General features: G+C 30.6%; 2 protein-coding genes and 2 pseudogenes across 2 annotated transcripts; 2 read left to right on the top strand and 2 right to left on the bottom strand.

The window, feature by feature from the left end:
* The first annotated feature begins 5,884 nt into the window (after positions 1–5,884).
* On the top strand, positions 5,885–8,444 carry LOC123206215 (wall-associated receptor kinase 2-like). Its single transcript, XM_044623367.1, has 3 exons — positions 5,885–6,801; positions 6,887–7,051; positions 7,153–8,444. Exons 1-3 carry the CDS (start codon positions 5,934–5,936, stop codon positions 8,358–8,360), a joined length of 2,241 nt encoding a protein of 746 aa, XP_044479302.1. The 5' UTR covers positions 5,885–5,933; the 3' UTR covers positions 8,361–8,444.
* A 1,930-nt stretch (positions 8,445–10,374) lies between these two features.
* Positions 10,375–11,582, bottom strand: LOC123206223 (annotated as a pseudogene).
* A 5,839-nt stretch (positions 11,583–17,421) lies between these two features.
* LOC123206216 (wall-associated receptor kinase 2-like) lies at positions 17,422–19,849 on the top strand. The gene is made up of 3 exons (XM_044623368.1): positions 17,422–18,289; positions 18,375–18,539; positions 18,642–19,849. The coding sequence occupies exons 1-3, from the start codon at positions 17,422–17,424 to the stop codon at positions 19,847–19,849; spliced, it is 2,241 nt and encodes a 746-aa protein (XP_044479303.1).
* A 1,238-nt stretch (positions 19,850–21,087) lies between these two features.
* On the bottom strand, positions 21,088–22,306 carry LOC123206236 (annotated as a pseudogene).
* Positions 22,307–26,765: the final 4,459 nt, after the last annotated feature.

Raw genomic sequence — 26,765 nt, 5'->3', positions numbered from 1 at the left:
ACACTCGGTTGCCTTCATGGACAGGGATCTTGTACATCTTGATAGGCTGAATTCCTATCCTCTGTCACCAACTATGACTGTTTTTGTGTTTTGATGTCTCTAATCAACTACTGTCTAATTTGGTTTGCATTGCAGTTTGGCTGCTCTTTGTTGTTTTTGTATGATGGAGGAATGTTGCTTCTTCCCATAATGGACAATTTACTCCTCTACATTTATTACTTGTTTTGTAAACCTGCTTTGGAACCTAATCATTCTTATTTTTCATTAATTTGATGGTTTTTTTTTTTTTGTTTGATTTGTAAACAGATTATTCAATTTTATATTGTCTAATGCACAACAAAAAGAGACAATGGTTGTGGTTGAAAGTAGTCAGATTGTTAAATAATTTAATAAAATTACTGAATTGAAAAATAAGATAATGACTTCGGTATAATTATTTTTTTTTATAAAGTGTATGTGATTCATTGTGAAAGATATATTTACTCTATTGACATTGTCTTTTTATTTAGTATATTTTTTGCTTAATTTATAATATTCTCATATGAATTGTTTTATTTTGGGTTAAGTAATTTGAATTGATTTGTCTTAGTTTTTAATCATTCACTTATAGTTTTCTCTTCTCTTTTTTATTTTTTTTTCAAGTTACATGGTCTGATTGATTTGATTGATCTTTGGAGCTACATTTCAGCAATTGCTAGAGTTGGTAGCTTGACAGTAGTTGTTGTTTCTAATTTTTTATTAGACAATTATTTTTTGAGGAACTCAAAATCTTGTATTTTTTGACAGGTGTAATTTTGTTATTATAATAAAAAGTTGAAGTTTAAATCAAAGCTTCATGTTATATATTTATATATTATATATATATATATAATATATATATATATATATATATAATCATTAAAAATAATATAAAAAACTATTATTGACAAAAAAAAGAGTCTTTGTGGTTATTATAAATGTCACACTAATTTATTATTAATTTTTAAAATTTTTTGAGATAATTGCAAATGTCAGAATAAATTATGATAAAAGTTTTTAATGGCAATTATAATTAATTGTATAAATTTTAGTTGTTGTTCTTTAATGATAATTGCAAATATCAATATAAATTATGATAATCACTTTCTAACGGCAATTGATAATTATAAATGTCGATATAAATTATTGTATTTGTCATTTAACAACAATTGTAAATGTTGTTAAATTGTATGTTAATTAACTTTCTAGAAAAAGAAAATTAAATTCAATGGCAATTCTAATTGTCGCAATATTGTTGAACTGTTATTGATATTTATTTTCTATTTATATCAATATTATAAATAATTATTGTTAAAACTTATAATGACACTAAATTTTGCATCATTTGTCTTAATATTGATAAAAATATTAGTGACATTTATAAATGTGACATAAAATTTAAAAAAAAAAAAAGTTAAAAACACTTTTTATCGTAGTTGTCTACGCCTTTCTTACCACTCCCCGTGATGTAAAGAGCAGGTAAGATGTCATGGGTGCCTTGGTTGGTTAGTATCTTTCAATGAAAAATACACCAAGGGTTTTGAAAATTGGACCAGATTGATAGGTTAAATCAGTTCAATCAAAAATTAATTTTAAATCCAGTCTGATTAATATAAAACACTGTTTGATAATTGGTTTATTTTAAATTCGATCAAATCTAGGTTAGACCGGATAAATCAATCAAAAATTAGATTTAATCAAATTTTAAATTTTAATTTAATAATAAATTGAATCGATCAATTTTTCAATTAAATTGATCGAATCATTCGTATCAATAAACTGGTGAGCTAATTATCAAGTAATAAGGGTGAAGAGAATCTTCACTTTTGGAATTAAAGAAAAGTACCGTCAAGGAGTACTTATGAAATTATCAAGGCCGCCTTCACTTTTGAAATTACTTTTGAAATGTAGGGTCATTGAGTACTGTTCGTTTTGTGGCTGGCTACGCTTACAATTCAATTTTCTTGAGCTTGCAGGTTTGCTAACAGGCAAAACAACTTCTCTTTTGCAAGTTGTATTGGTTGGCCTCTCTTCCCCTTTCAATTTTAAGCATATTTTTGCTAGCTCTACCCCCTTCCTTTAGCTGCTCTTCATTCCTATCCTTCACAGCATGATTCTGCAGAATTTCAAATAAGGAACCTGTCAATGGTGTAAGAAAATACATTGCCAAATTTCTCTGCTCCTCTGACTTGTCAAACAAATGTTTCTTGTTTCCAGACATTACACTAGCTCCAAAAGCAAGCTAGGATAGCTTCAAAACTGTACACATCACTTTTCTTAGTCATTTTGTTTGTTGTATCAATAAAAACTAAATAATTTTGACTGTTATTAATGGTACCCATGATTCCAAGTTAAGAATTAAAATATTTTCATTTTAAATATAAAATGTTGAATTTAATATTAGCTTGAAATCCTAATATTAGTCCGATCTTATGTTTAAGTTGGAATAAAAGGCAAAATAACTATGAAAATAATTAATATTTAAAGTTTAACAGTTAATAATTAAACTAAGAATAGGTGTTCCAAATTAAAGAAACCAGCATAATTAAATTCAAAACGAGCATTCCATCAACTCTACAAACATATACATCAAACATTTCATTCATAAAATGAGCATTTCATAAACTATGCGGCATATGGAACGGATATTCCATGAATCCTACAGGCATATGAATCGGACATTTCATTCATAGGATGAGCACAGATTTATTGATTGGACAAATACAGAGAATCTTAAAGGCTTAAAGACTTGATAGTCTACTCCTTCCTTTCAACTCCTCGTGAAGTAAAGAGTAGGAAAGATAGACCAATTTCATTTAGCTGTCGGCAAGGCACTGTTCAAATTGCTAGGCAACTTCTCATTTGGATAACAGTTCATTATCTGTAACACACTAACACTTTGAAAAATTATGTGCTATTTCTGATAACAGTATCAAGTAATAATGGGGCTAAAGATTGATAAATTGTAAAACTACAAGGATTCTTCTGTCTAATTGGGCAAATGAAATTTTGTATGGTCAATGAATACTTGTGATTACAATTCATTTTTCCTGAGCTTGCATGCTGGGTTGCTTATAATCTGGGATGAGTTAATAGGGTGGAAAATAACTCATCATATCTTAGTTGATTTGGTAGGCTTCTCTTCCCCTTTCAATTTTAAGATTTTTTGGTTGCTCTGCCGCTTTCATTGAGCTACTCTTCATTCCCATCCTTCATGACATGATTTGTAGAATTTCAAATGAGGGAACCGGTCAATGGAGTAAGAAAATACACAACCCTTTCTAGCCATCTTTCTTGTCATCTGTCTTGTCAGACGGTGTAGTCTTGTTTCATGTTAATTAGGTTTTTACATGTTATAATTTTTTTTTTAAATATTGAGTGTTATATATATGTAATAAACAATAAAAAATGATTAAATATAATAATAATAGTAATAAATAATAATAATTATATTAATATATTATTATTATATATATATATATTTATATTAAAACATAAAATATTACATTATTTAATATTATTCAATATTTTATGTTATATAATAAATCCTTAATAATTTTAAAAAATATATATAAATAATGACTTTTTTACTATTATATATATACCCTCTAATAAATATAAAATTTATAATATATATATATATATATAGAGAGAGAGAGAGCAATGTCATAGGTACCTATTTTTTATATATAATTCATGTCAATGGAGTAAGAAAATAAACAACCAAACTTTCTGCAGTAAGAAAATAAAGGAACCGGTCAATAGAGTAAAAAAATACACAACCAAACTTTCTGGTCATCTGTCTTGTCAAACAAAAGTGTCTTGTTTCCGGTCATTAACTCCAAAAGGATAACATGTTATAATCGAATTTTTAAATATTGAGGAGTGTTAATTTTGTATATAAAAAAAATAAAGTATGATTGTGTGGTTATATAATTTTAAATTATAAATAAAATAATATTTAATTATATAATAATATATTATTATTTTTATATATAATTTTATTATTAAATATTAAAACATAAAATCTTACATTATTTAATATTTTATGTTACATAATAAATCCTTAATAATTAAAAATATATATATAAATAATGACTTTTTTATGATTATATATATCCCCTCTAATAAATATAAAATCTATAATATATATATATATATAGAGAGAGAGAGAGAGCAATGTCATAGGTATCTATTTTTGGTATATAATTTATGTATACAGATAATGTATCATTATGTGATTGAGATATTATTTTATTTTTAATTTAAAATATTTAATCACATGATGACACATAATTTATATACTAAAAATAGGTACACATAGTTTTATTATATATATAAAATAAAACTAGTACACACACTTTTGAGTATCTAAGTCATTATCCAGATAATATGTTATTATTTAATTAGATAATAATAAATTAAAAATAAAATAATATTCAATTAAATTATGATACATTATCTAAATATCTAATTAAGTATTTAAAACTAAATACACATAACATTACTCATATATAATATGTCCAAATCTCAATCAACAAGAAATTTTTTTTTTTTTTTAATCATTCACATAGGAAAAGGAGAGGCAAAATGAATTCTATTAGCAAAAATTTTTAATATGACATGTTAACCCAACAAGTTACAAAAAAAATTTTGGGCTAAGATTGAGGTTTTTTTTTTTAATTTTTTACACTATTTAATTTTGGTTAATATAACACAATTCAAAACTAAATCAGATTATATTCTGATTGATATAAAATCAATCCCTACTAATTTAAATATTTAAATAAATATTGCTACAATAAAATTTGTTAGAAGTGGATTGAAAAAATATTAAAGGACAATTATTAACGATAGTTAAAATCCTTATATATTGTATATAATTGTGTCTCCATGTAGTTGTATTTACTCTAAATATTTTTTATTTTTATTTAAAATTGTTATTTTCTTTTTATATAGTGAGATGTTTTAATTGTTCTAATATGTACAATTTTTAGTCATTTGTCTCATGTTTTGTGTTTGGATAATAATAGATTTGTGTAATTTGAAAAAAGAAAAGTTGAAACACTAAAAATATTTAAAAGAGTGAAAACAATTGATAATTTTAAATGAATTTAGATTATCAGATTATCCTAAATATAATCCAAATTATGTTAAAGTTAAAATATTTTAATACGATTTTAATTTGAGTTAAATTAAAGTTAAGAGTTTTTAATCCGAAATTGAAAATAATATAATGTAAATATGACTCGGCAACACGATCAACCAAATCTTGTACCTTAAATGCCCATAAAGGGTCCCAATGTAAGCGAGGCTGACGAGCTAAAGCTGAATCTCATGGCGATGTATCCCTATTAACATTACATCGACTTGGACCTTTTTTGTTTTGGTTGGTAAGTGACTTGGACTTTTTTTTTTTTTGGTTGGTAAGTGACTTGGACTTTTCTATTATTCCACTTTGCATATTTAAAAGTATTTTTTGCTTGTTTATAATAAGAACAATATAATCCTAATGCCATGTCTACAAAAATTAGGAATTGAACTTTTATTTCATGATAAACCAAAAGAAAAGGATACAAAGAAAAAAAGAAAATTAATTAACTTAACACAAGTAAGATAATTAGTATTTTTGATTAAATTTAAAATCAAATTAATTTTTAAAACGATTAGATTTTGTATTATAATTTTTTTTAAATAAAATATTTGATTTAGTGTAGAAATTATCAACCAGTTGAGAAAATACGGACGCCTTAGCCTACCAAACCCCCTAGACTATGGAAAAACGATAGTCAGGAAAGTACAAATTGTTATTCCCTCTGAACATTATGAAAACAAGGTAACATACACGAAGTCTTCTCCATTAAATTCATCCATGGAAATTATAAATTAACCCCAAGATAGAAGAAGCTGAAGCCATGGCAACTCAAGGGTTGCTTTTGCAACTCACACTTTTCTGGGTTGTGTTAGCAGTTGCTGCGGCAGAACAAGCCCATCCAATAGCCAAACGTGGCTGCCAAGATAAATGCGGCAATGTCAGCATCCCACATCCATTCGGTACAACAGATAAATGTTACTACGACCCAGAATTCCTCGTAACTTGCAACGACACCTTTGATCCTCCAAAAGCATTTATGACGGATAGTAATATAGAGGTCACCAACATAACTCTCGGAGGGAAGCTGCATATCTGGCAATATATAGCCAGCGATTGTTACAAGAAATCTGGAGAACCCATTGCAGATAACAAACCATGGCTCCGTCTGTCAAAATTCATCATCTCTGATACTGATAACAAGTTTACTGCTGTTGGTTGCGATACAGAAGCATATGTTAACGGTTCCCAGGGAGAAAAAACTTTCAAGGTGGGTTGCCTATCGGTTTGTGATAGTATTGACTATGTATCTAATGGCTCCTGCTCTGGCGTTGGATGTTGTCAAACGTCCATTCCTAAAGGTATGGACTATGTTAAATTAACTGTGCGTAGCTACAATAATCATACCAGAGTGTGGGACTTTAATCCCTGCAGCTATGCTTTCATTGTTGAAGCCAGTCAGTTCAATTTTTCATCAACTTATCTTAAGGATCTAAGAAATGTGACCTTTCTTCCTCTGGTTCTTGATTGGTCAATCGGAAATAAAACCTGTCAACAAGTTAAAAGAGACATGAGGCGTTATGCATGCCAGGGGAACAGTGATTGTGTTGATTCTGAAAATGGATCTGGATATCGTTGCAAGTGCCTGGAGGGTTACCAAGGAAACCCATACCTCCCTAATGGTTGCCAAGGTACTTAATTTCATCGCATTCAAATTTGGTTCATTTTTAAGTGTATTACTGGGGATTTGCCTGTGATTGTTTATTTCATATGCAGATATAGATGAATGCCAGGACTCTAGTCTCCATAACTGTGAAAGAATATGTATAAACAGAGAAGGGAGCTACACATGCTTGTGCCCCAAGGGGCACCATGGGGATGGAAGAAAGGATGGAGAGGGTTGTAGTGCTGATCGATCCCTTGTAATTCAGCTCACTGTTGGTAAGCATATTATACGTACTCTTTGCTTATAGCTGCAATTTTGTTGAGTCTTTTGTTAAGTAACTGGTTATATTTAATTCCTTGTATGATATGCCATGTAGGGATCAGCGTATGCCTTACAGGATTGCTAATGGGCGGCACTTGGTTGTACTGTGGATTCAATAAATGGAAGCTCATCAAACTCAGAGAGAAGTTCTTCCGCCAAAATGGAGGTTTTCTTTTACAACAGCAATTATCAGGGCGAGAAGGGTCCACCAGAGAAACGGCAAAAATCTTTACAACTGAGGAGCTTGAGAAGGCCACTGACAACTATAGCGAAAGCAGAATTCTTGGCCGTGGGGGATATGGTACAGTTTATAAAGGAATTTTATCAAATGGGAAAATTGCTGCCATAAAAAGGTCTAAAGTGGTGGATCAAAGTCAAATTGAGCAATTCATCAATGAGGTAATTGTGCTCTCCCAAATCAACCACAGGAACGTGGTGAAGCTTCTAGGTTGCTGCTTGGAGACAGAGGTTCCATTGCTTGTTTATGAATATATCACTAATGGAACCCTCTTTGATCACATCCATACCAAAAGTAAAGTTTCAGCACTTCCATGGGAAACCCGTTTGAGAATAGCAGCAGAAACTGCTGGAGTGCTGTCGTACTTGCACTCTTCAGCTTCAACACCAATCATCCATAGAGATATCAAGTCCACAAATATTCTATTAGACGATCATTACACTGCAAAAGTGGCCGATTTTGGTGCTTCCAGGTTGGTTCCGCTGGATCAAGAAGGATTATGTACAATAGTGCAAGGCACACTTGGATACTTAGATCCTGAATACTTGCATACAAGCCAGTTAACTGAGAAAAGCGATATCTACAGCTTTGGAGTAGTGCTTATTGAACTACTGACAGGCAAGAAGGCAATTTCCTTTGACGGGCCGGAGGAGGAGAGAAATTTAGGTATGTATTTCGTTTCTGCTCTGAAAGAACACCGCTTGACAGAAGTTGTTGATGATGGTGTATCAAAGGAGGCAAATCCTGAGCAGCTTAAGGAAATAGCCAGCCTTGCACGACGGTGTGTGAGAGTAAAAGGGGAGGAGAGACCCACAATGAAGGAAGTAGCTATGGAACTAGAGGGGCTGAGAATAATGGTGAAGCATCCATGGGTTAACGACAAGTCGAATTTAGAAGAAACAGAGTACTTGCTTGGAGAATCATCTGAGTCTGATGCTGTAAGTTTTGGGGTAAGTAGTAGTATGAGTGGTGGATATGGTAGCATGAGGAACCATGTAATTGAGAATGTCCGTGACGGAAGATGATTGTTTTGTGGGTGACGATAGGGTAATTGAATTTTTTGCCAAAAAATGGTTCACCAATACATTTATACAATATTTTTATTACTTAATGTGCTAAAATATTTAAATTATCCTTATCTTCAACATTATAAAAATTTATGTTTATAATTTCATGTGAAATATAATTTATTATTATTTAATATTGTTATATCGTTTAGTATTATTATAATGTAATTGAAATATTAATGATTAAAATTGATAATGAACTAACGAAGATTCATATCTAGATCAAAAAATACACAAAGAATAGGTTTGCGTTAATGCTAAGTCTTGACATTAACACAAACGTCAACCCGTTCTTTGTGTGTTTTTTAATCCAAACTTGAATCTTCGTCAACTCATTTTCAGTTTTAACCATTAATACTTTAACTACATTATAACAATATTTAATAATATAATAATATTAAATTATAATATTAAATAATAATAAATTATATTTCATATAAAATTATAAATATGAATTTTTATAAGGTTAAAAATAAGAATAATTTTAGTATTTAAACACATAAAATTATAAAAATATTTAAATTATAAAAAAATAATAATATAAATATATAGGTGAACTAATTTTACGAGAAAAAATTCAATATCTTGTGAAGATTTGATTTCCACCAGCTCAACGAGTATTTGTTTCGAATTGCGGTTTATGTTTTTTAATGAACTTTTTTTTTTTTTTTTTGATAATATTGATATTGTGGTGTTTCACATATCCAAGTTTTGCATTCTTAGGAACAGCAAAGCAATTAAATAAAATGTACTTAGCTTGATCCTGGTTCATGATCGAGAATATTTAACCATATTGTTAAATTAATAGTATAAAATGAACACATTTTTTTTTAAATATATAAATATTGTATTTCGATATAATTTAATGTTATTTTCATTTAATTTAAAATCATCTAATTATTTAATAATTTCATATATTAATATATAAATTATGTAACTAATTTTTTAATAAAAAATATGTGTATATATTTTTATAGTATAAAATTATAAAAATTAATTTTAATTTAAAATTATTCAATTATATGATAATATATCACCGTTAACATAAATACATATAACATTACTAAAATATAATGTTGAATTATGTATTTTTGTATTTCAATTAGTAACTTAAAAAAATTGCAATGTTGTCCAAAATGCCTTTCACATGGGATGACCCTGTGAAGCTAAGAGAATTATACTTATGAGAATATCTTTTCCCATATATATTCAAAAACTTTCAATCTAAATTAGGCAATATTATGTGTGTTTATTTTAAGTATATAAATAGATATACATTTATATATATTATTACGTAATTTATTATTATTTTATTTTTAATTTAAAATCATCTAATTTTATTATTATATATATCAAATATGTATTTATTTATATAATCGAAATAAGTATATATAATTTTATTAGTTTAGATTATAACTCCAATTTTGTGGTTGTTTGTATGATAGAAGTTGTAAATCCGATAGAATTAATACCAATTTGAACTTGCAATTGAGGCAGCATAGGATCACTTATTCTACACACACACAGAGAATCACTTATTCTAGACTTTGTTGAAAATTTTTAGTCGCAGAAGACGTTCTAATTATATCCTCACAAACAGAAATTGTAATCGATGTATTAATGAAAGAGTGAAATTGCCTCTTCTACCAAAAAAAAAAGAATCCTTTAGATAAGATGCAAAATTAACCTTATGTTATCTTTAATAAGAGATTTCTCTATGAAAAATACAAATCAAAGTTTGAAGAAGAGAAAGAAGGAGTCCTCGACCTGCATCAAATAGAGGAGGATTTGTTCAATTACATCGTCTAGCAAGGCTCCTAGAATATGGCGTTCCTGCGGCTTTCTATTTGATAGTATGGAAAGGCCCAATGAATTGAGATGCATGGTTTGTGAAATGCGTTTGTTTGTTCCACAGTAAAATTTAAATGAATATGGCTAGAATCATCAACCAAATATAACATAATAATATCAGTTACTGAATTGAATTTATTCTTCTGCCACCAAAAATTTCTCAAACCAGCAAACATTATAACATGCCCTCAATTAGTACAGAAGGCACGAGGAACACAACCAAATCAACTACAAATCAATCAGAATTTGATCCCAATTTATCTATGCTTTTGAAAACTATACATGAATGGTTTAAATAAACAATCAGAAAGATTGAAAAACCAAGAATCCTATGCACAATATGAGCAAAATTAAACATGCATGCACACACAAATCTTAATTCCTACAGAAAAATAAAACAATCCAGGGAGATAAGAGGATTATCAATGTCCTCCATGGGAAAGCACTCACTCCCCTGCTCAGCAACTGCTTCTTTGGCTGCAACTTCATCAATCTTAGAACCAATTCTATAAGTGCAAGTCTCTCTATTACTCATACAAACCCGCAATCCCATTGAATTGTTGTTGCTTGGACTTGCAGGCCTAAAATTTTCTCTTTTTAGCGAAGAGGAAACTGAATTTATTCCATTTAGCTTAGCACTAACTATTCTCTTTGAACAACTTTCTATATGGGTATTTGTTAATAATCCCCTGTTACTATCACAAGTACTGAATCTCCTGCTGAGAGATGGTGATCTCAAATACGAAGAATTCTGCCTCTCAGGCTCCATACAAAAGCTCTTTCGTCGAGTTAAAGTAGCTGGTGATCTCGGCTGGTGACGCAGGACAAGCGTACATGGTTTATGCTCTGATAGCCGGACTATCTTCTGTGGTGTAGAACCCTTAATCCTTTGTGGGATTGAGTGGCTGATCAGTGTTGGAGCCACAAATGACTTAGCAGGCGAGCCAAACATCTGAGCTTCAACTTTATAGGTTGCTAAAGAAAGAGCAGCTTCCTTGATGGAATTAATGCTAACTACATGTGGATTCTCCTTGACACAAGCCCAAAGAAACTCATTGGAGAAAGATCTATCTTTGGAGCTCAAAACGGAAGATGCAGTTGAGATTGACGAGCATGATTCAGTGGTGTTGCCTGTGCTGCAAGTAAAGGAAGAAACCGAAGAGGCACAACTGGGGGTGAATGAGGGGACGGGGAAATTTTGTTTGAGAGAGGAATTGGAGCTGGAATTTCGGAAGCTTGTGAGATGACAAGGTTGTCTTCAACGTGGGTTGATTCTTCTATGGAAAATTTTGATTTCCCAAGACTGAATTTACCGAAGCAACAACCCATTGTTGAAATTAATTTGAGATGAAGAGGCAAATAAGAATTGCGTTGGTGTTGGTGTTTTAAAAAAAACCTCGAAAGGAAAGATTGGGATTTGCTTTAGTTATTTGCTTCCTTTTTCAGATTTTTGAAATTGGCTGCCGGAAAGAATCCGTTGTGTAATGGTTAGGTTAGGTTTATGCTAGACAAAGCGGGGCTTGTGGGTACTATTAGGTCCACTACTAATAGGGGCTTGGACTAATTGAACCTGTGAAAGCCTGTTCCAGTATCCTATTGATTCCAACATCCTTTTCAAAATGAAAGCCGGGAAATTATAAAGGCCAAACGAGTATTTTCCACCCAAACTATGCTGAATTCTCAAAATTCACCTCATTAACTATAGAAATACCGTTTACCCACTCATGAGTAGTTAAAATTAACAGTAGTAAGGTAAAATCGTTATTTTATATTTAATTTTAAAAATAAACTTAAATATGATTTCATTTTCCCACCCGGAAGTTTAAAAACTAATATTTTTTTCCTTAAGCTAAGTTTGAAAATATCGCATTCCCCCGCTAGGGTTTAGTTTCCAAACCCCTTCACTTTCTCCAGTGCCATTGCTGGTCGTCTCTCCCTCCTGATGGTTTCTCTTCTACCGACGACTCCCCTCAACTCCACCTCAATCCATCCGACACCGAGAGACGACATCTAGGAATCGTCGTCCTCTGGGAAGACGATTCCTCTTCCCAAACGCCATCTCTCGACAACAGATGGGTTGGGGTGGAGTTGAGGGGGGTCGTCGGTGGAAGAGAAACCATCGGGAGGGAGAGACGACCGACGATAGCATCGGAGAAAGTAAAGGGGTTCGGAAACTAAACCCTAGGGGGGGAAATGCGATCTTTTCAAACTTAGCTTAGGGAAAAAATATTAGTATTTAAACTTTTAGGGGGGAAAATAAAATTAAATTTTCAGGGGTTAGGATTCCGTTAAATTTAACAGGTCATGGGTAGGTAAACGGTATTTTCATAGTTAATAGGGGAAACTTTGAGAATTCAATATAGTTTGAGTGGGAAATAGTCCTTTGGCCAATTATAAATTTAGAAATTTAAATTGGACCTGATCTAATGCATCATTACATCATATGGGTGTGAATTATCTAGTTTGATACCGTTTAAAAATATCTTCAAATTAAACTTAAAATCAAAACATTTTATATTTTAAATCAAACAAAAAAAAAATATGGTTTAAACTTATTAAAAATTAATTACTCTAAATTTATTATGTTTAACCATTAATAATTGAATTATAGTTTTATAAATATGTAAAATAAATATGAAATACGTCTATATTAATCATATAAAGAAAATGACAAAATTCATTAAAAAATAAGTAGTACATTTAATTGTTTATTGAAAAAGTATGTCAAATATAATTTTATATAGATATATATATAAATAAATACATTTAAAATTTGATTTAATTTGAAAATTGCTCAAAGTGTAACCCAAAATGTAAACTTTTTATTTTTTAATTTATCAACATAAATTAAACCGTTTTATAAACAAAATCAAACCAAACACCCTATTACATTAGACTTTTTTTATTTTATGACGAGAAATCTCATTCTAACGAATCCTGAAAATAAAATATTAAATTTAATAATTGATTTTATATCTATTATATCAAATAAGTCAAAACTTTAATTTTAATATAATATTATCAAACCTCCAACTCAAACCCTTAACTTAGGGATTCAACATGCTTAACCCTGGAGGCAAAAAGCATGTTTCTTTTAAAATAATAACAACAATAGGAAATACTTTGCTTGTTGAAATTTTACATGAACGAAACAAATAATATTGATAGCCCGGCTGGGCGGAAACATAGCTGAAGAGAAATAGTTGGGCATTCTGCCTTGACGGTTGAATAATGCACGACTTATGTGGATTTATAGCAGCGGCAATAGTAGCCAGTGGGTCACCATATGGCCGACAATTCAATGAATGACGAAATCATAACCCTATAATGACAGTGACTGTACCATTGAAAAACTTAACAAAGAATATGACTTGACCACTTCAGCTGCATTTTATGTATCTAAGTAACTACTCAAGAATCTCTGGATACATTGGACTTGCCAATTCAAATCTTGTATTTCTATTTTGTCCATATATAAATTGATGAATCTGCATGCAGCACAAAGTCAAGCCCAATTGATGACTTCTCCTACTTCTCAACAGTTAAGTCATAAATCTGTGGCATGGGCCTCCCCTTGCTGTTGGACGTGTAGTCTAAGTACTGCACCAGTTTGGGTCAGAGGTCACATCGCCTCCAACGGCATAAGTGTTACCCTTGGCTACTGTTTGTTAGAGCTTATGAACAATCAGAGTTTGATCTATCCAACAGTCTGAAGTCAATGTGGTGGTCGTCAGAGAAAGCGCAGCAAGGGAAACGTGCAATTTCGTGATTACGCAATGTTGCAATTTGAGCAAAGAATGGACGCAACAAAATACAACAAAGGGACAGTCTGACACAGGCAAAGAAATGAGAAGAAGAGCGGCTCAATCTTGGATGGATAATTGCCAGAGACGAAGGAAGAGGTTGTATGACTACGCCGAAAGAAAGAGGAGCCGTTGGCTTATTCCCATAATGGACAATTTACTCCTCTACGTTTGATTGTTGTAATTCTTTTGTTTTTTGACTGATAAGTGATGAAATTAATTGATTGTTTACTTACGAATTCTTTTTTAGTTTCAATTGGATGTAAGAAACTCAAGTTTATTTGTGGCAAAGGTATCAAATTCTCGTATTTCTACTAAAAAAATTCCGGAGAATGAGCCTAACTTTCAATAGTTTCCTTTAAAAGTATTAAATAAATACCATTAAAATTATTTATTTTATTCTGTTTTCTAAGTAAAATGATTAATTTGATCTTATAGGAAATAATAAAAATTTAATCTTTTCAATGAAAAGATTTAAAAACTCGTCTTTCTAATATAAAAAAAGGCCAAAGGACTTATACCCAACCTCCCGAAGATATATTGTTTTTTAAAGTATTCCTTCGTTAATTTTGAAAATTTTATTTATTCACTTATGAACAGTTAAAATTAACCCCCGCCCCCTTCTCCCTTAAACTCTAAAAACTAATAATTTTTCTCTAATCAAGTTTTCAAAAACAACATTTTCCCTCCTAAAATTTCTAATTTTTTAGATGCAATTTTTTGATGACGAAAAGAGTTATCCAGCGATCTTCGGACAATGTCTCTTCCTTTTCGACGCATCACCCTTCCTATGGGTGGTTAAAGATATAATTACTTTTTTTATAAAATATATGTGATATCATTGTGAAAGATATATTTGACTCTTTTGAATATTGTCTTTTTATTTAGTATATTGTCTAACATAATTTATGATATTCTCATATGAATTGTTTTATTTTGGGTTAAGTAATTTGAATTGATTTATTTTATTTTTTTATCATCCACTTATAGTTTTCTCTTCTCTTTTTTTATTTTTTGTCAAGTTACATAGTATGAATTGATTGATCATTTGGAGCTATATTTCAACTGTTGTTACAGTTTAGTAACCTTAATGGTAATGTTGCCTTTGTTTTTTACTAGATATTTTATTTTTTGAGGAACTTAAAATCTTGTATATTTTTGACATGGGATAATTTTTGTTATTTATAATAAAAAGTTGAAAGTTGATGTTTAAATCAAAAGCTTCATTGTTATGCATACATACATACATACATACATACATACATACATACATACATACATACATATATATATATATATATATATATATATATATATATATATATATATATATATATATATTATCATTGAAAATAATATAAAAAACTATTATTGACAAAAACAAAGTCTTTTTGTGGTTATTATAAATGTCACAATAATTTTTTGATTAATTTTTTAAATTTTTTGGGGCAACTGCAAGTGTTGATATAAATTATGATAAAAACTATTAATAACAATCATAAATGACGACGGTATAAATTATATAGTTACTCTTTAATGATAATTACAAATATAAATGTAAATTATGGTGTGAAGACTGTTCATATATTAGTTTGAGTTTTTTTTTTAATTTTTTACACTATTTAATTTGGGTCAATATAACAAAATCCAAAACTAAATCAAATTGTATTTTGATTAATATAAAATCAATCCCTACTAATTTAAATATTTAAAAAAAATATTACTATAATAAAATTTGTTAGGGATGAATTTGAAAAAATGTTAAAGGACAATTATTAACAGTAGTTAAAATCCTTATATATTGTATATAATTGTGTCTCCGTGTAATTGTATTTACTCTAATTATTCTTAATTTTTATATAAAATTGTTATTTTATTTTTATATAATAACATGTTTTAATTGTTCTAATATGTAAAATTTTGGGTCATTTGTATTATGTTGTGTGTTTGGATAATGATAGACTTGTGTAATTTGAAAAAAAAAAGTTAAAATACTAAAAATACTTACAAAAAAGAAAATAATTAATAATTTCGAATGAATTTAGATTATCATATTATTCCAAACATAGTCTAAATTATGTTATAATTGAAATATTTTAATACAATTGTAATTTGAGTTAAATTAAAGTTAAAAGTTTTTAATCCAAAACTGAAAATATTATAAAATAGGCCAAAGCACGATTTCTCACCTAAGGTATGTTTTATTTTCAAATTTTTCCCTTTTAATTTTGATAATATCAAATATTCATCTATAAACAGTTAAAATTAACGGTAGTAAAAGTAAAATTGTTATTTTCTTTATAATATTAAAAATAAAGTAAAATATAATCTCTTTTTGCTCCCTAAACTTTAAAAACTAAAAGTTTCTCTTAACCTAAGTTTAAAAAAAGGCAATTTCACCGCTTTTTCAATGCTAATCGAACTTCCAAATAGGAGAAAAGAGACCGTCGGAGGGAGAGGATGTTTTGAAAGGAAGAGACCGTCAACAATGGAGCCGAAGATGGTGTCAGAGATTTCAAAACAAAATTTTAGGGTAAAACTATTATTTTTAAAACTTAGGTTAAGAGAAACTTTTAGTTTTTAAAGTTTAAAGGGGAAAAAAGAGATAAAATTTTAAGATATTAGATTCTGTTAATTTTAATTACTCATATGTGAGTATTTAATATTATTAAAATTAAAATGGAGAAACTTAGAAACGAAGCATACCTTGGGTGGAAAATGACCATTTGGCCTATAAAATAAATGCGACTTGATAACATGTACAACCAAATCTTGTAGCTTAAATGCAACGCGTGCGAGGCTGACGAGCTACAGTTGAATCTCATGGCGATCTATCCCTATTATCATTACATTGACTTGGACCTTTTTTTTTGGTTGGTAAGTGACTTGGACTTTTCTATTATTCCACTTTGCACATTTAAAAGTATTTTTTGCTTGTTTATAATAAGAACAATATAATCCTGATGCCATGTCTACAAGAACTACCAATTGAACTTTTATTTCATGATAAACCAAAAGAAAAGAATGCAAAGACAAAAAGAAAATTAATTAACTTAACATAGTTAAAATAATTAGTAGTTTTTACTAAGTTTAACATCAATTAATTTTTAAAACGATTAGCTTTTGATTTATAATTTTTTTTAAATAAAATATTTGATTTAGTTTAGAAATTATCAAACCATATGAGCTAATACGCAGCCCTTGGCCTGCCAAACCCCCTGGACTATGGAAAAACAATGACAGAAAAGTACAAATTGTTATTCCCTATGAACATTATGAAAACTAAGCAACATACACGAAGTCTTCTATATTAACTTCATCCACGGAAATTTTTAATTAACCCCAAGATACAAGAAGCTGAAGCCATGGCAATTCAAGGGTTGCTTTTACAATTCACACTTTTCGGGGCTGTCTTAGTAGCTGCTGCAACAGAACAAGCCTATCCAATAGCCAAACCTGGCTGCCAAGATAATTGCGGCAATGTTAGTATCCCATATCCATTCGGTACAACAGATGAATGTTACTACGACACAGAATTCCTCATAACTTGCGACGACACCTTTGATCCTCCAAAAGTATTTCTGAGGAAGAGTAATATAGAGGTCACAAACATAACTCTTGCAGGGAAGCTGAACATCTTGCAATATATAGCCAGCGATTGTTACAAGAAATCTGGAGAACCCATTGCGGATAACAAACCATGGCTCAGTCTGTCAAAATTCATCATCTCTGACACTGATAACAAGTTTACCGCTGTTGGTTGCGATACAGAAGCATATGTTTACGGTTCCCAGGGAGAAAAAACTTTCAAGGTGGGTTGCCTCTCTGTTTGTGATAGTATTGACTATGTATCTAATGGCTCCTGCTCAGGCGTTGGATGTTGCCAGACATCCATTCCTAAAGGTATAGACTATGTTGAATTAACTGTGGGTAGCTACAATAATCATACCAGAGTGTGGGACTTTAATCCCTGCAGCTATGCTTTCATTGTTGAAGCCAGACAGTTCAATTTTTCATCAACTTATCTTCAAGATCTACGAAATGTGAGCGACCTTCCTTTGGTTCTTGATTGGGCAATCGGAAATGAAACCTGTCCGCAAGTTAAAAAAGACTTGACGCGTTACGCATGTCAGGGGAGAAGTGCTTGTGTTGATTCTGAAAATGGATCTGGGTACCGTTGTGAGTGCCTGGAGGGTTATCAAGGAAACCCATACCTCCCTAATGGTTGCCAAGGTACTTAATCTCATCGCATTCAAATTTGGTTCATTTTTATCTGTATTACTGGGGATTTGCCTGTGATTGTTTATTTTATATGCAGATATAGATGAATGCCAGGACTCTAGTCTCCATAACTGTGAAAGAAAATGTATAAACAGAGAAGGGAGCTACACATGCTTGTGCCCCAAGTGGCACCATGGGGATGGAAGAAAGGATGGAGAGGGTTGTAGTGCTGATCGATCCCCTGTAATTCAGCTCACTGTTGGTAAGCATATTATACGTACTCTTTGTTTATAGCTGCAATTTTGTTGAGTTTTTTTGTTAGGTAACTGGTTATATTTAATTCCTTGTATGATATGCCATGTAGGGATCAGCGTATGCCTTACAGGATTGCTAATGGGCGGCACTTGGTTGTACTGTGGATTCAATAAATGGAAGCTCATCAAACTCAGAGAGAAGTTCTTCCGCCAAAATGGAGGTTTTCTTTTACAACAGCAATTATCAGGGAAAGAAGGGTCCACCAGAGAAACGGCAAAAATCTTTACAGCCGAGGAGCTTGAGAAGGCCACTGACAACTATAGTGAAAGCAGAATTCTTGGCCGTGGGGGATATGGTACAGTTTATAAAGGAATTTTATCAAATGGGAAAATTGCTGCCATAAAAAGGTCTAAAGTGGTGGATCAAAGTCAAATTGAGCAATTTATCAATGAGGTAATTGTGCTCTCCCAAATCAACCACAGGAACGTGGTAAAGCTTCTAGGTTGCTGCTTGGAGACAGAGGTTCCATTGCTTGTTTATGAATATATCACCAATGGAACCCTCTTTGATCACATCCATACCAAAAATAAAGTTTCAGCACTTCCATGGGAAACCCGTTTGAGAATAGCAGCAGAAACTGCTGGAGTGCTGTCGTATTTGCACTCTTCAGCTTCAATACCAATCATCCATAGAGATATCAAGTCCACAAATATTCTATTAGATGATCATTACACTGCAAAAGTGGCCGATTTTGGTGCTTCCAGGTTGGTTCCTCTGGATCAAGAAGGATTATGTACAATAGTACAAGGCACACTTGGATACTTAGATCCTGAATACTTGCATACGAGCCAGTTAACTGAGAAAAGCGATGTCTACAGCTTTGGAGTCGTGCTTATTGAACTACTGACAGGCAAGAAGGCAGTTTCCTTTGACAGGCCGGAGGAGGAGAGAAATTTAGGTATGTATTTCGTTTCTGCTCTGAAAGAACACCGCTTGGCAGAAGTTGTTGATGATGGTGTATCAAAGGAGGCAAATCCTGGGCGGCTTAAGGAAGTAGCCAGGCTTGCACGACAGTGTGTGCGAGTAAAAGGGGAGGAGAGACCCACAATGAAGGAAGTAGCTATGGAACTAGAGGGGCTGAGAATAATGGTGAAGCATCCATGGGTCAACGACAAGTCGAATTTAGAAGAAACAGACTACTTGCTTAGAGAATCATCTGAGTCTGATGCTGTAAGTTTTGGGGTAAGTAAGAGTATGAGTGGTGGATATGATAGCACGAGAAACCATATAATTGAGAATGTCCGCGACGGAAGATGATTGTTTTTTGGGCGATAATAGGTTAATTGAATTTTTTGCCAAAAAATGGTTCTCTAATACATTTATAGCATATTTTTTATAATTTAAATATTTTTATTATTTTATACATTAAAATATCTACATTATCTTTACCTTCAATATTATAAAAATTCATGTTTATGATTAAATGTGAAATATAATTTATTATTATTTAATATTGTAATTTTATATTACTATATTGTCTAATATTATCATAATATAATTAAAGTATTAATGGTTAAAACTGAGAATGAGCTAACGAAGATTCATATTTGGATAAAAAAACACACAAATAATAGGTTGATGTTAATGCTAAGCCTTGACATTAGCATAAATGTCAACTCGTTCTTCTTGTATTTTTAATTCAAACTTAAATCTTTGTCAACTCATTTTTAATTTTAACCACTAATACTTTAACTACATTATAACAATATTAAACAATATAATAATATAAAATTATAATATTAAACAATAATAAATTATATTTCATATAAAATTATAAATATGAATTTTTATAAAATTGAAAATAAGAATAATTTAGATATTTAAACACATAAAATTATAAAAATATTTAAATTATAAAAAAATAATATAAATATATAAGTGAACTAATTTTACGAGGAAAAATTCAATACCTTATGAAGATTTGATTTCTCCCAGCTCAACAAGTATTTGTTTCGAAATGCAGTTTACGTTTCACATATCCAAGTTTTGCATTCCTAGGAACAGCAAAGCAATTAAACAAAATGTATTAATTTAACCATGTTGTTAAATTAATAGTATAAAACGAACATACTTTTTTTAAAGTATATAAATATTATATTTTGATATAATTTAGTATTATTTTTGTTTAATTTAAAATCATCTAATTATATAATAATATATAAATTATGTAACTAATTTTTTAATTAAAAATATGTGTATATATTTTTATAATATAAAATTATAAAAATTATTTTTAATTTAAAATTATTCAATCATATGGTAATATATTATTGTTAATATAAATACATATTACATTACTAAAATATAATGTTGAATTATATATTTTTGTATTTCAATTAAAAGCTTAAAAAAATTGCTGATGTTGTCCAAAATGCCTTTTACATGGGATGACCCTGTGAAGCTAAGAGAATTATACTTATTATGAGAATCATCAACCAAATCTAACATAATAATATCAGCTACTGAATTGAATTTTATTCTTCTGCCACCAAAAATTTCTCAAACCAGCAAACATTATAACATGCCCTCAATTAGCACAGAAGGCACGAGGAATACAGCCAAATCAACTACAAATCAATCAGAATTTGATCCCAATTTATCTATGCTTTTGAAAACTATACATGAATAGTTTAAATAAACAATCAGAAAGATTGAAAAACCAAGAATCCTATGGACAATATGAGCAAAATTAAACATGCATGCACACACAAATCTTAATTTCTACAGAAAAATAAAACAATCCAGGGAGATAAGAGGATTATCAATGTCCTCCATGGGAAAGCACTCACTCTCCTGCTCAGCAACTGCTTCTTTGGCTGCAACTTCATCAATTTTAGAACCAATTCTATAAGTGCATGTTTCTCTATTCCTCATACAAACCCGCAATCCCATTGAATTCTTGTTGCTTAGACTCGCAGGCCTAAAATTTTCTCTTCTTAGCGAAGAGGAAACTGAATTTATTCCATTTAGCTTAGCACCAACTATTCTCTTTGAACAACTTTCTATATGGGTATTTGTTAATAATCCCCTGTTACTATCACCAGTACTGAATCTCCTGCTGGGAGATGGTGATCTCAAGGTTCTACTTGGCAAAGAATACGAAGAATTCTGCCTCTCAGGCTCCATACAAAAGCTCTTTTGTCGAGTTAAAGTAGTTGGTGATCTCGGCTGGTGACGCAGGACAAGCGTACTTGGTTTATGCTCTGATAGCCGGACTATCTTCTGTGGTGTAGAACCCTTAATCCTTTGTGGGATTGAGTGGTTGATCAGTGTTGGAGCCACAAATGACTTAGCAGGCGAGCCAAACATCTGAGCTTCAACTTTAGAGGTTGCTAAAGAAAGAGCAGCTTCCTTGATGGAATTAATGCGAACTACATGTGGATTCTCCTTGACACAAGCCCAAAGAAACTCATTGGAGAAAGATCTATCTTTGGAGCTCAAAACGGAAGATGCAGTTGAGATTGACGAGCATGATTCAGTGGTGTTGCCTGTGTTGCAAGTAAAGGAAGAAACAGAAAAGGCACAACTGGGGGTGAATGAGGGGACGGGGAAATTTTGTTTGAGAGAGGAATTGGAGCTGGAATTTCGGAAGCTTGTGAGATGACAAGCTTGTCTTCAACGTGGGTTGATTCTTCTATGGAAAATTTTGATTTCCCAAGACTGAATTTACCGAAGCAACAACCCATTGTTGAAATTAATTTGAGATGGAGAGGCAAATAAGAATAGCGTTGGTGTTTGTGTTTTAAAAAAACTTGGAAAGGAAAGATTGGGGGATTTGCTTTAGTTATTTGCTTCCTTTTTCAGATTTTTGAAATTGGGTGCCGAGAAAGAATCCGTTGTGCAATGGTTAGGCTAGGTTTGTGGAATTATGGCCCATAAACTTTATGCTAAACAAAGTGGGGCTTGTGGGTACTATTAGGTCCACTACTAATAGAGGCTTGGACTAATTGAACCTGTGAAAGCCCATTCCATTCCAGTATCCTATTGATTCCAACATCCTTTTCAAAAAGAAAGCCAGGAAATTATAAATTTAAAAATTTAAATTGGACCTGATCTAATACATTATTACACCATATGGGTGTGAATTATCTTAGTTTGATATGGTTTAAGAATATCTTCAAATTAAATTTAAAATCAAAAAATTTTATATTTTAATTCAAAAAAAAATACAATTTAAAGTTATTAAAAATTATTTACTCTAAATTTATTATGTTTAACTATTAATAATTGAATTATAGTTTTATAAAACATGCAAAATAAATATAAAATACATATACATTAATCATATAAAGGGAATAACAAAATTAATTAAAAAATAAGTAATACATCTAATTGTTTATTAAAAAATTATGTCAAATATAATTTTATATATATATATAAATACGGTTTACAGTTTGGTTCAATTTGAAAATTGTTTAAACTGTAATCTAAAATGTAAAGTTTTTATATTTTTAATTTATTAATATAAATTAAATCGTTTTATAAACAAAACCAAACCAAACACCCCTATTACATTAGACTTTTTTTTTTTTTATGACAAGAAATTTTATTCAAGCGAATCTTGAAAGTAAAATATTGTTTAATAATTGGTTTCACACCTATTATATCAAATAAATCAAAACTCTAATCTTAATACAGTGTTATCAAACCTCAAACTCAAACTCTTAACTTAGGGATTCAACATGCTTAACCCTTGGTGCAAAAAACATGTTTCTTTTAAAATGATAACAACAATAGGAAATACTTTGCTTGGTGAAATTTTACATGAATGAAACAAATAATATTGATAACCTGGTTGGGCAGAAATATAGCCGAAAAGAAATAATCGAGCATTCTGCCTTGACTGTTGAATGGTGCACGACTTATGTGGATTTATAGCGGCGGCAGTAGTAGCCAGTAGGCAACCGTATGGCAAACAATTCAATGAATGACGAAATCATAACCCTATAATGATAGTGACTGTACCATTGAAAAACTGAACAAAGAATATGACTTGACCACTTCAGCTGCATTTTATATATCTAATAAACTACTCAAGAATCTCTGGACACATTGGACTTGTTGTCCATATATAAATTGATGAATCTGCATACAACATAAAGTCAAGTCCAGTTGATGACTTCTCTTACCTCTTGATAGTCAAGTCATAAATTTGTGGCATGGGCCTCCCTGTGAATCTGTGACATAATGGCACTCTTGTAAATTAGGGGCAAAAGTTTGAGCAAAGTTTGGGCTATAGTTATTGTCCAGAGATAGTTTTGTCTTTGCTTGGTTAAATGTTTTAACTAATGGTTATAAACCATTAGTTGGTTTTGAGAAAGAGAAGAGAAAAAGACATTTACGTTGGTTGTTTCTTTAGAAGGAAATTAGGCTGCCTTTAGGTGTGAATTTTATTTTCTCTCTAGTTCCTCATTTCTTCTCTGCTAGGGTTTATAAGAAATGCATCAGTCTACTAATTATTTATAGATCTAGTTGTCTAAACACTTGAATTAGTGTACAAGGTTGCTGTGATGCTTGAGTTTAGAAAGGATTCGAGTTGGTAAGGCTGGATTGGTTTCCATTTGTGTCTGTAATGCTAGATTCGCTTCTGAATCTATAAGTTGTACTATCTTTCTTATTAATTAGTGGATTTGCTAAAGGATTCCTCTGCCTTGGATGTAGGGTTCTAATCTTTTGAACCCGAACCAAGTAAATTTGATTTGTTGATTTGTGTATGGTTTATTATATGGTTCTTGTGCAATTCTTGACTAAAAATTTATCCGAATCTCTGATTAATATTCAAACTCAGTAAAATAAAATATTAACAAGTGGTATCAGAGCACTCTTAAGTTAGATATTACTATTCTTGTTTGAGGAAAATTGTTTGAAGTGGTTTTTGGTTCAAGATTTGTTTATCTTATTGTTCTTTACATTTTGTTATTGTCGCTTTGAAAGAGCTGAAATTATTTTGTTTGCTATTTGTTCTCTGTTTGCCAAATGTACTACATTGTTCATGTGTTTGATATTTTGTCACTATCGCTTAAAGAAATTAAAAAATAAATAAATAAATAGTTTGTTTTGTTCTCTTTCTGTTATTATGGCTAGTAAAGAACTGGAGTAGTAAACATTTGAATAACAATGGCTTAAACAAAAATTGATGTTGAGAGATTTGATGGGAAGGGTGATTTTAATATGTGGAGAAAGAAAATGTACGTTGTTCTTGTTCATCAAAAATATGCTAAGGCATTGGGTGGTGAATCTGCTCTCCCTAAAAATATGGACCCTGATATGAAATCTGAAATTTTAGAAACTGCATATAGTCTTCTTATCTTACATTTATCTGATAATGTCTTAAGACAGGTTGATAATGAAAACACTGCTGTAAAGATTTGGTTGAAATTAGAGTCATTGTATATGACTAAGTCTCTAACTAATAAAATCTACCTGAAAGAATAATTGTTTGGTTTTTAAAATAGATTTTACTAAATCTCTTGATGATAATCTAGATGAATTTAATAAAATTGTCATTAGTTTGGCTAATATAAAAGAGAAGATATCTGATAAAAACCAAGCAATAATCATCTTAAACTCTTTACCTGATTCTTTTAAAGATGTTAAAGCTGTAATAAAATATGGTAAGGAGTCTTTGTCTTTAGATGATGTATTGGGTGCCTTAAAATCAAAATATTTAGAAATTAAATTTAAAAAGAAGGCAATCAATGAAGGGTTTCATATTAGAGGTAGGACTGAAAAGAGAAATAATTAGAAAAATAGGAAAACCTCTAGATCTAAATCTAAAAGTAAGAAAACTTGTTGGCAGTGTCATAAAAAGGGTCACTTTAAGAAGAATCAACTAGAGAAAAAGAAATTGTATAATAATAATAACAATTACGAAAACCATGGCATAATAAATTTCTTAGAAGGGTATGAGAATGTTGAGGTTCTTACTTAACAGAGGCAATGTTTAGTGAGGAATGGGTTATGGATTCAGGCTACACTGTACACATGACACTTAGGAAAGATTGGCTAACTGACATTAAATACTTGAATGGAGGTAAAGTATTAATGGGAAATGATGAGTCATGTAATGTTATTGTTGTTGGTAGTGTCAAATTTAAAATGCTTGATGGTTCTATTAAAATCCTTGAAAATGTGAGGTTGGTGCCTAAACTAAGGAGAAATTTAATCTTTTTAGGTACTTTAGACTCAAACGGATATGTTTTTAAATCTGAAAATGGTGTTCTTAAGGTAATGAGAGGGTCCTTAGTGGTTATGAAAGGGAAACTAAATCAGAGGATGTATATCTTAGAAGGTTTTGTTGTGTCAAATTCTATGAATTTAAATCCTAAATCTGATGAAACTGTTTTATGGCACAAAATACTTGAACATATAAGTGTTGCTAGATTGCATGAACTTTGTAAATAAAAACTGATTAATCTTGATAAGATTGATAATTTAGATTTCTATGAAAATTGTGTTCTAGATAAGTCGCATAAACTTAGATTTGTTTCTACTACTCAAAGAACTAAGATTGTTTTAGAGTATATATACTCTAATTTATGGGGATCTCCACAGATCCCTAATTCTTTGGCTAATTCTCATTACTTTATAACTTTTTTTTTAATGATTACTCTAGGAGGGTATGAGTGTATTTTTTAAAACATAAGGATTAAGCATTTGATTGTTTTAAAGAATGGAAAACACTTATTGAGAATCAAACTAACAAAAAAATAAAGGTTTTAAGAACAGATAATGGATTAGAATTTTGTAATAAACTTTTTAAAGATTTTTGTAAGAAAGTAGGAATACTTAGGCACAGAACATGTACTGAAACACATCAACAAAATGGGTTAGCTGAAAGAATGAATAGAACCATTATGGATAAAGTTAAGTGAATAATGGCAGATTCAAGTTTAAGCAAAAGATTTTAGGCAAAAGCAGTTGCCACTGCATGTTATTTGATTCATAAATCACTTTCATCTGCATTGAATTTTAAAACACCTATGGAACTTTGGAATAAAAAACCACCATCATTAAGTCATTTGAAACCCTTTGGATGTCTTGCATATGTTCATGTAAATTAGGGAAAATTAAATCCTAAGGCTTTAAAAGCTGTTTTTTTGGGTTATTCTACAGGCACAAAAAGCTATAAATTGTGGTTAATTGATGATAAAAAATGTGTGATAAGTAAGGA

The sequence above is a fragment of the Mangifera indica genome, unplaced genomic scaffold, assembly GCF_011075055.1.
Source record: "Mangifera indica cultivar Alphonso unplaced genomic scaffold, CATAS_Mindica_2.1 Un_0028, whole genome shotgun sequence".
In the NCBI taxonomy this organism is placed as follows: domain Eukaryota; kingdom Viridiplantae; phylum Streptophyta; class Magnoliopsida; order Sapindales; family Anacardiaceae; genus Mangifera; species Mangifera indica.
The sequence above is the reverse complement of the archived record's forward strand: the minus strand, read 5'-3'. Positions and strand labels throughout refer to the sequence as shown.